This window comes from Diadema antillarum, unplaced genomic scaffold, assembly GCF_040938485.1.
Source record: "Diadema antillarum isolate AM-2024a unplaced genomic scaffold, OU_Dant_1.0 seq00000320_RagTag, whole genome shotgun sequence".
In the NCBI taxonomy this organism is placed as follows: domain Eukaryota; kingdom Metazoa; phylum Echinodermata; class Echinoidea; order Diadematoida; family Diadematidae; genus Diadema; species Diadema antillarum.
In genome coordinates, this window is record NW_027271339.1 from 179,786 (window position 1) to 193,236 (window position 13,451).

Below are 13,451 nucleotides of genomic sequence, written 5' to 3' on the forward strand. Positions count from 1 at the left end.
TCTTGAAAGGTATACGACATGGCCGAATTCACGATCCTTTTTGCGCCTATTTCTACCTCAAATATCAGCGGGATTGCGATGAGTTCATGTATGACTTCGGATGCAATCTTTTATGATACACGCGCCAAAAGGGGTTGAAAATGTGTCCTTTATTTTTCCCCGATAAACTCGTCGCATTTTGTAAATGCGTTCTTAAAAGATACACAACACGGCCAAAAATCATGATTCTTTTGCGCCTATCGTTTCCTCAAACTTCAACGGGATTGAGATGATTTTATGAATTATCACTCGGCTCTATAATCTTTACGATGCACGGGCCAAAAGGGGTTGAAAATGTGTGCTGCATTTTTCACCCAATAATCACTTCGCATTGCGTACATGCCTATACGTCACGGCCGAATTCACGGTCCTTTTAGCGCCTATTTCTACATCAAATAATATCAGCGGGATTGCGATATGTCATTAATTATTTCGGCTGTAATCTTTTGTGATACATTCACCAGAAGGGTTGAAAATACGTTCTTTATTTTTCTCCCGATAATTTCTTCGTATTTGGCGCTTTCAAAAATATACATTGCATGCAGGGCCGAATTCGATATTCTTTTTGCGCCTATTAGAGTTTACTCAAATTCCAACGGGATTGCGAAATTTTCATGAATTACTATTCGGCTGTAATTTATATGATGCAAGCGCCAAAAGGGGTGAAAATGTGCCCTTTATTTTTCTCCCGCTAATCTTTTCCCATTTCGTACATGCGTTCATATCTACAAGGTATACGACACGGCCGAATTCACGATCCTTTTTGCACCTATTTCTACCTCAAATATCAGCGGGATTGTGGCGATTTCATGAATTACTTCGGATGTAATCTTTTGTAATACACGCACCAGAAGGGTAAAAATGTCTTTTTTTATTTTTCTCCCGATAATCTCGTCGCATTTGTGTATGCGTTTTTGATAACCAAGACGGCATGCAGGACTGAATTCAAGATCCTTTTTTTGCGCCTATTATTTCCTCAAATTTCAACGGGATTGCGTTGATTTCATGAATTGTTATTCGGCTGTAATCGTTTATGATGCACTCACCAAAATGTGTCCTTTATTTTTTTTCTTTTTCTCCTCTATAATCTCTTCGCATTTCGTACATAATCTTTTGGAAGATACGACGCGGCCGGTCGAATTCATGATCCTTTTTGGGACGATTTCTACCTGAAATATGTAAGCGGGACTGCCATGATTTCATGAATTTTTTTTCCCTAGTATTATCTCTTCACATTTTGTGCATGCGTTCTTAAAAAGTACACGGAAGGGCCGATTTCGTGATCCTTTTTGCGCCTATCTTCGTTATGAGAACATTCTGAGCGAATGAAAATATTAATTTGTGAAATGACTGTGCAAAATGAAAATAAACACAATCAGATCCATTTACTGTATCGCTGAATATCAAATGTGTTTTTACTTTTTCTAAAAATCGACACAAGTAAATTAGTTCTAACATAACTGCCACGCTGCTGCGAAGCCGGGATCGGATCGATCTTGCGTTAAAAAATCATGTGTAAAATGACCCAGAAATGCGTGCGCTTCTTTCAATGCTTCTTGTCTGGCATGACCGCCGATCGCAAGCAAACGAGAAGCAGTTACACTGTACATGCTCTGCATCGTTTGCTTTGCATGTATTGCATTGCATGGCAGTGCGTGAGCAACGCCAAATGCGCAAGCGAGCGCGAATGTAACTGGTCGACTGCTAGTGCTCAAAACTATGTTTACTGTACAAATTGCACCGGTAGACATAAACGAAAACTTGCGTAAAACTTGTTGAACAGTGCGATATCTTGCATTCTGTTTCTCCCTGATCGGGGCTGCTCTTTTCCTTTCTACTGACCCCACCAATGCTTTTTTTTTTTTACTTGTCATGTCGGACCGGTAACTTGTGGATTTCCTGAAAAGTTACCGGTCCGACAGTGACTTTTACCGGTCTTTGACCGTCGGACCGGCACCAGTGTGCAGCCCTGGCTACTCATACACTTAACATAGATATGTTCACTTAACTCATAGCTAGATATGATACAGAATGGCAAAGTTTGCAAAAAAGGGATGTTTGCCAGGTTGACACACAGTGGGTCCGATTTGGGCACATCTTGCCTCACTGTGAGCAAATGCTTTGGAGTTGCATTTTCGTTATGATATGGGAGGTAGACCCCATGGGGGTCTAACATATGCATATCAAAACATTTCATGAATCTACTCTTATTCTGTGTAGTAGACTGAAAACTGAAAAAAATGAAAAGTGGCGCCTAACCATGAAACGGGCCATCATTATTCTTTACTCTTCTTAATTATCAGTAATGTTAGAGGTCTAGAGTAAAAATTCTCAGGACTGCCTCCCTTTAAATTTGTGTTTCACTCACTGTTCAGTCAAACAACTAACACAGTTAGGGATCTACGTTTCATACAGAGACGACGCCATTCCGCCGACTCAGGGCACTCCCACAATAACTGTACAACGGAGTGCCCCGGAGTTAGCCTAAACTAAACCAAGATTTTAACATACATATTGCAATGTTTACAAAGAAAGGCAGTGTATACAACCACACGCATGTGTCTTTACCATCCAGCCACACGAGTTTGGTTGTAGCCATGGCCCTAGTTGCTGGATACAGCCACACTCGTGTGTAATGTACATATCCACACACACGAAGAAGCTTTTTATTGCGTAGCGCGATAGCGGGAATGTGTGTGTGGTCGGCCACATCAACAAGCGATCATGCACCACCGCAAAGCGATGCATGAACATGAACCTGCCTCCTGGATTAATCCCATTTAATATTATCACACCATCTAGACAAATTTACTTTTTTCCATTTCTAACTTTATTCTCATTTTCTTGATTGGATGAGGTGAATTTAAAGTTACAATTGATTTTGATACATCGTGTCGTTATTGAGACTTCGCCTTCGTTCGTTCGGGTACTCGCAAATCACGCATCCACGATCCAGCGTACACAGGCAGCCGGCGGGCGGGTCGGGGTCCCTGCTGGGGCGGCGGGCGGGCGGCACAACTGCGCTGGCTAGGCTGCAGCTGCACTGAGCGATCGCTAGCACACCAACAGCAGTTTAGCAAAGTCAATCCAAAGTCCCCCAATTTAGCGGCAGTTGTAACTTTGCTATTAATTCTAAACCCATCATATCAAGCAAACAAGATGAGAATGGAGCGAAAAATATATTTGTAAAATAACATTAAAAGGTATGAAAATGAGGTTACTTTCATCACTTTGTGAGCAAGCTGATTGTCTGGCGTTTACGTGTTTGACATGCACGCACGGCGATCATCTTCTCCGTACAGTGTGTGTATCCCTATGTACACGTATGTATGGTATGGTATCACCTATCAGCAGGGTACCTTCCCATCGGCACCCTGCATATCATGGCTGTTTGCGTATAGAACGAAAAGGTATGCGCGGGATTAAGTGTCATTAGCTATAAAGACAATAAAAACGAAGAAACGAAAATCAAACTCAAACAAACTAAAAATCAAACTCAAACAAAGCTAAAAATTACACATCCGCTCAGTAACGACGCATGGCTGTAAAATTCACGTGTATTACCTATATGCTGTGAAATTCACGTGTATTACCTATGCTGTGAAATTCACGTGTATTACCTATGGAGGGGAGGGGGTGCCAATTGCAAGGTACCCTTTTTAGCTGCGTGAAGAAAATGGAACGCACGCACTAAAATTGCGCTATTTTAAAACGGAGATTCATAATCAACGAGACAGTCACAACATTCAAAACTCCAGTATTTATGGCATATTTGAGGTAATGCACTTGTCAATGTAATGACTCACCCCACTACCCCCGGACATGGGTGCGTCATTTCCTCGTTTGGTCCGTCAAATTTGTGACCCAGGTGTTTGTCATTTTACCAGCTTTGTCTGTCAAATTTTTTGACCGAGGGGTGCGTCAAAATCCCATCATTGTCAGTCAAAATTTTGACCGAGGGGTGCGTCATGGTACGTCACTTGGCTATGGAAAATAACACGCATTATTTTGAACCGAGGGGTGCGTCATGGTACGTCACTTGGCTATGGAAAACTGCACGCATTTTTGCACGCTACCAGTACCAGATACACGTACCGCGAGTAAAATTACAGTGAGCGCTTTCCCGCGGCAAGTGAAAATCAAAGTCGGGAAGCGTTTTGGAATAAGAGGAAAAAATGCTTGCCAGAATCTGGCAAGCAAATAATTTAAAAGCCACCCTTTCTCCTTACATTTTCCCTCCAACAAACCCATGAAATCATGCATACTCAATCTCAAACCAGGGACTGTTCAGCGATGTATTGTAACAACTTAGTTCAACCTTTACTATCGAACACTTAGTGCCTATTGCATATTGCGATGTAACACCAACACACATTGCTATCGAAGAAAGTTCGTTTACATTCCAATACAATATGCGTCTATATAATGTTCTGTGGTGACAAAGGCTAATTTTTGACAGTAAAAGAAGCGGCAGCAGAAGAAACTGCCTGCCGCATGCCATTTTCTGCTCGCGGGATAGCCCGACCAGACGCGCGACGCTGTTAGCTGTGCGAATCTCTACGTACAATCATTCTGTTATGTCCATGGTACAATACAGCGACTAGGCTGTATGTAGTTACTCGCGGGAATGCCGTGGCGTGGTGTGTACCTGCGATGCAGCAGTATGCATCCACCGCACTAGCAATGGCCGCGCACACACAGCGCATCTGCACACATGTGATTGTCATGTATGGATTGCATGCACAGAATACATACTACTGTACGGAATATCGTAGCAGCAACGTGATGTACGGTGAATGACGGTACGGTGCTTACAGGGCCATGGTAAGGGAAACTTGCCGAAACTTTTACAAATTATGTTTACGAACCAAAAGAAAATGAAATTGCTTGAATAAAACGTATGCAAAAATTGTTTCAGTATTTACGGGGGGTGCGTCAAATGTACCGAGGATGTCCGTCAAAAAAGGGACCGAGGTGTGCGTCACTTTCAACGTGTTGTCCGTCAAAAAAGTGACTGTGGTGTTCGTCACTTGCAGCGTTTTGTCCGTCAAAAAAGTGACTGTGGTGTCCGTCAAAAACCCCGTGTGGTCAGTCAAAAAATGACCATGATGCACCCATGTCCGGGGGTAGTGGGGTGCGTCATTACATTGGCAAGTGCATAAGAATTAGGCGAATTTGTGTTATATTTTTAGAATAAACAAGCTAACTTGTTACAGATCCTTAGGGTGACGATAGGTGGTACCCCCAACCCTACGTGTACATTACCCACGAGTGTGGCTGTATCCAGTGAATCGGGTCATGGCTACAACCACACTCGTGTGGCTGGATGGTAAAGACACACGCGTGTGGTTGTATACACTGCCTTATTATTATTATTAGACGAGGCAGTGTATACAACCACACGCGTGTGTCTTTACCATCCAGCCACATGAGTGTGGTTGTAGCCATGGCCCGAATCGCTGGATACAGCCACACTCGACTCGTGTGTAATGTACTATTTTAACTATGTACCATGTACATAGGTATACACACACGGTACGGAGAAGATGATCGCCGTGCTTGCTCACAAAGTGATGAAAGTAACCTCCTTTTCATACCTTTTGATATTGTTATTTTACAAATAAATTTTTCGCTCCATTCTCGTGTTTGCTTGATATGATGGGTTTAGAATTAATAGCAAAGTTACAACTGCCGCTAAATTGGGGGACTTTGGATTGACATCGCTAAACTGCTGATGGTGTGCTAGCGATCGCTCAGCGCAGCTGCAGCCTAGCCAGCGCAGTTGTGCCGCCCACCCGCCCCATCATGAGCAGGGACCCGGACCCACGCGCCGGCTGCCTGTGTACGCTGGATCGTGGATGCACGATTTGTGAGTACCCGAACGAACGAAGGTGAAGTCTCAATAACGACACGATGTATCAAAATCAATTGTAACATTAATTCACCTCATCAAATCAAGAAAATGAGAATAAAGTTAAAAATGAAAAAAGGTAAATTTGTCTAGATGGTGTGAAATGGGATTAATCTAGGAGGCAGGTTCATGTTCATCGCTTTGCTGTGGTGCATGATCGCGTGTTGATGTGGCCGCCGGGCACACACACACATTCCCGCTACGCAATAAAAAGCTTCTCCGTGTGTGTGGATATGTACATGGTACACACAAGTGTGGCTGTATCCAGCAACTAGGGCCATGGCTACAACCACACTCACATGGCTGGATGGTAAAGACACACGCGTGTGGTTGTATACACTGCCTAATAAATAATGATAGAACTAGTGGCTACTTATACTTATAGCGCACAGGTCCACTTTTCAGTGCTCATGCTGCTTCAAAAATAAAGAGATATCATATAGAGTCTATTTACATATATACATATTCAAACATTTCTACAAAGAAGAAAATGGTAAACAAAAACAAATATACACTTAATAAGGAATACAACATTGATCCAATATTAATATGACATACACAGCAATTACAGTCCTCAGTATGAAAGGAACAGATATTAAGTTTTAAGTTTGGATTTGAATGACTCTGTAACCACATGGTAACGTTAGATGACAGTTCCCTTCACTGAAGAGGTAACTGATTCCACAATTTTGGTCCCATAACTTAAGGCATAATGGAAAAAGCACGATCACCACCATATCCATGTTTTACTCTGGTCAGTCTGGGTGTTTGGAGTAAGAATGTATCTGACACTAACGTTAGAAGTCGGCATTCATATCGGTGCGTACGTACGCACACAGGTCACAGCAAGCTAGCCTAGCCTAGCCGTGACAGAGGCGACAGACAGGCATGACCTACACGTCATGGCTGCCTCACAGCAAACTAACGCTCGTCACGAATGAATGTAGACTAGTTATAAATGTATAGACGTCTAGCTACACCTAGATCATAATAATGAAATACACGAAATGGTAAATTCAGCATGCAGCAACCCGCTAACGACGAAGCCTTGGTGCATGTGACTCAAAACATTACGCACAGCTTGGACCTCTTTTAATTTCTCTGCTTGGTTTCCACTACAATCCGTGGTATGAAGCCATAATCTTCAACAGAAGTCGGCATTACTCGCGACACACAGGAGTTGGCAATAGGTTTCTACGGTACGTGACCGACTTACCACGGCGAACAAGTTGGTGTAACAATCTTCCAAACTGGCCCCATTCGCCGCTGAATTTGCTCCGCTCATACTACAGGCATGGCATCACTGTATTCCGAGGGTTCTAGCTTTTCAAACCGTGAAAATGTGATTAAATCCAATGAGATATTCCACGGCTACTTTTTCAATAAACAGAAAAGAATCGAAGGCCTTATGTCGTAATGGCGACACTGTGTAAGGGCAAAATACTAGGCGGTAATAACCTTTTGATTGATTGGTCATTTTGCATCACGTGGTCCTGTTTATTCAAATATGTCTCTTCCTGCACCTGTACTTGCGTGTAGAAAGCTATTGAATTTTCTCATTGTAGCAAGTGTCATAGAGAGTCATTTAAATCCGAATTCGGGTAAAATACACAGAAAATAGATTCGATATTACATTTGAATACTAAATGCTCCGAGGTACGTATTGAAACAATAGAGTGAACGCGAACTGCAAAAAAGAAAAACAAAACAAAACAAAATAAAACTAAACAAGGTTTTAGGGTGGACTTCTGTTTCTGCTACTGGAAACCTCCTTGGCACCTCCCTATCGTACCACCAGTTCTGTCAAGACGCTATTTAAAGATTACATAGGCCTGCATATATGTGTATATGTATATATATATATATATATATATATATATATATATATATAAACATCAGGAGAAGAGAAAAATTCCTCGGGAGACTGTGAATCACTTAATAAAGGGCAGACCAATGGGGGTGGGGGAGTCAAGTCCAGCAGAACTCTCGAAGAATTATGAGTTGTGTGTGTGTGTGTGTGTGTGTGTGTGCGTGGTTGTTTTTTTTTTGTTTTTTTTGAAGAGCCATAAATGTGTATGCGTATCGTACGTATTATGTGTCTGTGTGTGTAGGATGTAGGAGGCCGCCGCCTGCATGAGCACAATCGACGCTGCTTGTTTTCTTCTTTTCTTTTCATCCATTTGTCCCTACGCTGCTTTTGTGCAACTGCAAGTAGTATGATACTGAAATAAGCCTATGTATATAATATGAATTGTTTTCCGTTTCACAATGGGAAATTGTTGGAAAACATCAAGATGTATAAGAGATGGGAAAATGGTATATTGCATTAATTTGTTGTTGCTGCTGCTGTTGTTGTTATTATTATTATTATTATTATTATTATTACTATCATTATTATTCATTTGTAAGTCAATGGAATTAAATCCTGCGGATAGTGCAAATTGAAAATTAGGCTGCCGGTGTACAAAATGATGGATAACTCATTACCACCGCGTATTGCATTTTGAGAGGGGTGGGGGGGGGGGGGGGGGGTGGGGGTGGTACTTCTGCTCGATAACACAGTGCCCGCACACTGGCCTATACGTCTGACCCGGGAGGTGGAAGTTGGAGAGTGGATCGTGTCACCGGACGCTTTTTTTTTTCATGGCTCTGAATTCCGTACTCAGGGGATGAAATTTCGGCCAAAATAGCACCAGTTATTCACAAAGTCCTGAAAATTACGAATTCAGCAAAATTAAGAGGATTATTCACTCCGATATTTGGAAAATAGACTTCAAATATACCCCTCTCCAAAAAGTTGTCTTTTAGCGCGGTGTAAAATCACATATAATTCCGGACACGATTTTCGTATAATGGAATAATCGACGTCTTTCGCATCTTGTCCTTGCACCATAGTTACAATTTATACCAACGATTCACCGTACATAATTATTTTTTCCCAGCGGACGACAAAGAAAAAAAAAGATCGGCAAATGAGGCTCACGAAAATTTCGTATTTTACGGCAAAATGTCTAACTTGAACATTTCAAACAGTTCAAGCAATAAAAACTTGTGATAAATCGACATCTTCTTCTAAATCTGAGGTAAAATGTGAATTTCCTAGCGTTTTTACATTTTTGTGCCCCGTTTTTTTGTTTTGTTTTTGTTTAGTTTAGTTTAGTTTAGTTTTGTTTTGTTTTGTTTTTTGTTTTGTTTTGTTTTGTTTTGTTTTTCGATTTCGGTCCATACAACGCACTTTGAGGTTAGTCTACGAAGTCCCGCACGTATTGAGTGCCATTTGTACGCAGAAATGTGCGCGTCAGGAATTTCTACTGCGCTGTCCGATAATACCATACCTGTTATCACTTCCCTATTGTGACGACACTAATATTCAGCTCAACGCCTTAAGGTGCAGTCACACATCGCCGGTTTAGATGGCGGTTCATGGCGGTTCAGCAAATCGCCGTGCTCCGCCAAAGACCGTGTTTACACCGTACACAAACCGTGGTCATCCGTCACTCATCCGCCATGAACCCCGAGAACCGCGGGGAACCGCGGGGAACACCCAGAAAAATTAAACATGTTTAATTTTTCGTGGCGGTCTTGGCGGTTTGAAATGGACCGTGTTCACATCGCCGTTCATCGTGTAAAGAACGGCATCCTCCGTGTTTGCACCGCAAGATCCGTGATAATACCGTGTTAACACCGCCATAATTTTCAAGTGAAAAGAAGCAATGAACTTAAAAGAGAATAATGGCTCCGGCGACACTTCGTGGCGGAGCAATAAAAAATGGAAAAAAAAAAGCAAACATGAACCCATAATCCAAGATCGGGTAGACATATTGAATGCTATAGTTTCCTTACTTCTTCAACACATATACAGTAAGAAATAAAGTTTAATGTTCAAAAAGTTGTTAGGTATGTTGAATTACCTCATTTACATTAAAACCATCATTTACATTAAAAGGTAAGTTCATAATTTTTATTTAAACTTAACAGCTAACGATTATACACAGAAGACTTATGTAAATATGTTATGTTGATACAGATAATATTATGTTGAAACTTAAAAGAGTAGAGGGAAAAGCAATGTCGAAACTTGAAAAAAAAAATCACCATTATTGTGTTACGTGAACCTGTAAGTAAAGAGGAAACTATGCACACATACTGTATATGCTTCTTTGATAATGTATAATGTACATATGTCTTTTTATTGACTATTGTTAAAGATATTATCATTATATTATCATCATTGCCGTTCTAATAAAGCGCATAATACCTTTGGCAAGGTCTCTATGCGATTTAGAGGGGGAACAAAAAGATAAACAGGAAAAGGTAATTTCAGAAACAGCAACATGCTGCATTAATCATCATTTACAATCACTATGTTACTATTTTAACAGATAAGTTTTTAAAAACGTTTTGGACTTATTGATGGAACTTGCATGTTTTATCACTTGGGGTGCTATTCCACAGTTCTGGGGCGGCATAAAGTACGTTTGTCATAGTAGTTTGTTGTAATGGATCGAGGGTATCACATACAGATTCCCCTTACGATTCAGGAACTCTCATAGGCTCATATTTCACAAGGAGCTCTGAAAGGTAAGAAGGAGCAATTTTGTGAAAACATGGATAAACAAGCAACAAGATCTTAAATTCAATACGCGAAATAATTATGTGAAAACTTAATAAAGAAAAAGAAAGATGTTGAAACAAGCAAGTACTCGTACATCACTCGATAAATAAACCTGCAAATGAAGAGGAGAATTTGGAAACTTTGTTGGATTCTGCTTTGATATGTATGTCATTTAATGACAGTTAATACAGATATTTTAAAAATTAAAAGAGAGAAAAAGCACGTTGAAACTTGAAGATAATTGCTTGTTGCATCACTTATATCAATCTGTAAAACACAGGGAGCTACAGCGTTTTATAATTTCTTTAAAATTGTGTTTAAGTAACAAAGCAAAACGCTCCTTGTTGAAAGTCATTGAGGACAAGTGAAAGGGCTCTGATTGCATCCAACTACATGGGCTTGGTATGGACTCCTCCACCTTCCGGGGAGATCCGTGTTCCTACCGCGTCAATCCGCGTTTGCTCCGTGTTCAAAACGTGTTGAGAACGTAGTCGCATCGCGTTTAAGTGCTTTCCGCCATCATTGGGACACGGTTCACGGCGGTTTGAGAACCGCCATGAACCGCCATCTAAACCGGCGATGTGTGATCGCACCATTAGTGATCTCTCCTAGCCGAGAGACGAGAGAGAGGGTTCAAGAGAGCAGTCGAAATTGTGGTGCGTCCGCATGGAACGCCGTAGGTTGCAAAATTCGCAAAATTCACTGATCAGAGGTTTAAATCGAGTGATAATAAAATAAATCCATTGATGATGAGTAGATAAATCCTTAGATCAGCAAATCCTCTGATCTGCACGTGTATAGGTATACAGCGCGAAACCTCTGATCAGTAGTTTTAACTCTGCACGCACAACTCGAAACTGCTGATCAGTATACTAGCAGTTTTACCTCTGCATATAGACGCACAGCTCGAAACCTCTGATCAGTAGTTTTAACACTGCACGCCAAGCTCGAAATTGCTGAACCTTGTTGTTAAATCTCTAATCAGTACAGTAGTTTTTATCTCTGTACGCTTAGCTTGAAAACTCTGATCAGCAGTTTTATCTCTGCACTTGCGAAGAATTATATTCCAGATAGCTGCGTTACTAAATTAGGGGGACACTTAAAGAAGAAATCCACCCCCAAAATAAATAACTTAAAGAAAGAGAAAGATATTCCCTACAGTATGATACAAAAATGACAAAAATCGAAAAAAATAAGAAAGATATGACATTTTGAAATTTCACTTTTTTTCGGTAAACATTTATTGAACAGTCCTTATGAATATTCAAATGAGCGAGTTGATGATGTCATACCCTCATAATTTTTCATGCATGTTATATAACTATGAAATTCGAAAAAAAATTGTTATTTTTACCTAATGCAAGTAAAAGCATGTTCCCTATACGGAGATACATCAGAGTTATTATTCGTTTTGTTTTTGTTATCTTGAGTGGTTTTTTAGACAAGTTTTATATTTATACAGCTGAAATATGAGATTTTTGCCATTTCTGTTTATGAAATGAAAAAGAAATTATGAGAGCATGACATCGTCAACTTGCTGATTTGAATATTCATAGGAATGGTCGAGAAATTTTTCCGAAAAAAATGTGAAATTTCAAAATGTCATATCTTCCTTATGTCTTATCCGATTTATCAACACTGAAGCGCAATTTAAGCATTATTTTTAACCAAAACATAATTTGCCTGGCCTTCATATTTGCACTTCTTTTCTTTTCTTCTCTCTCTCTCTCTCTCTCTCTCTATTTTACCACTGGCGAAATGCTAGCAAAGTTTGTGTACCTGTTTACACAATACGGTGTCCTTTATTCCCAACAGAAGCGTCGACTCTGGTCAGTTTTTACCATCCACCCATACGAACATATCCGCCCTATTTCAAATATAAGTGCTTGCATCGTAGATTACAGTACAGAAGAGAATCACGTAAATTAATCTTCTATAATATCTTACTTGCAAATAAGGATTATCGAATTTATTATATGAAAGTTACTCTTCTATAAATTTGTCAGAATCTGCATTTTTTTTTCTCTTGATGACTTTCCTCCTGCGTTGAATCATTTCTAGTGTTGTACAAATAAGATGTAGGGCTTTACAAATATTGTAAAGGGCGAGTTGTAAAGGACTTCGATGTGTTGTAGTCACTTACGTTCTCTACTCGTGTAAAAAGGTATACATTTTTGTACGTCATTAATAAAGGTTTCGAGGGGAATGCGCACATCACAAGTTCTACTTTTTAGCTTTCGCTCAATTTTCAACACTATTCAGTAAATATCATATCCATAGCCTCCTCTTTTTTGGTCTTACACTCGAGACACAGTGAACAGTTCCAGCACGTTTATTCTCATATTTCACTTGACATTTACAGGCCCGTAAGGATTTTTATGGGGGGTTCGAAATTGGAAAAAGTGGACCTTTCTGAGGGAGTTAAGCAACCAATTCAAGCGGGATAGGGTCTCACTCTGGGAGGGGTATATTTTCAAATGATAATGAATAACATTTATATAGCGCTTGATACTGATGTTTCTAAGCGCATCAATCCGGAAAAAAGAAGTATGACATTGAAATAAAATACAGCATTTTACATGTATAACCCATGCACATATCATAATATAACAACAGCAACAACAACAACAGAATTAAACGTAAAAATGATCACTTCTTCACCTTTAATAGTTCGGTTTGACACATGTGTCAGCCATGAAGAAAAGTCTCTGATCATCTTCGTGCCTATAATTATACTGAATTGTTCTTATACCTATAACAACTAAGGAAAACGGCGCCCGGGGCAAGCGCGAAAATTGCGCCCCTAATTTAAAAAAAAAAAGTGTTCAACCCCAACCCCATCCCGGTAGGGACTGTTTTTTAAAAGTCCACATGATATTGTGCTTT

The 13,451-nt window shown here is 40.2% G+C and overlaps 1 protein-coding gene across 2 annotated transcripts in view; it reads right to left on the minus strand.

Moving 5' to 3' along the window:
• Positions 1 to 7,380, minus strand: part of LOC139730518 (mediator of RNA polymerase II transcription subunit 13-like) — a 180,895-nt gene extending 173,515 nt beyond the window's left edge. For both annotated transcript variants that reach the window (XM_071641364.1, XM_071641363.1), the window contains exon 1: positions 7,167 to 7,380. In XM_071641364.1, the coding sequence (XP_071497465.1) occupies positions 7,167 to 7,235 (69 nt within the window). In that variant the 5' untranslated portion in view covers positions 7,236 to 7,380. The remainder of the gene's footprint in view (positions 1 to 7,166) is intronic.
• Between the last annotated feature and the right edge of the window lie 6,071 nt (positions 7,381 to 13,451).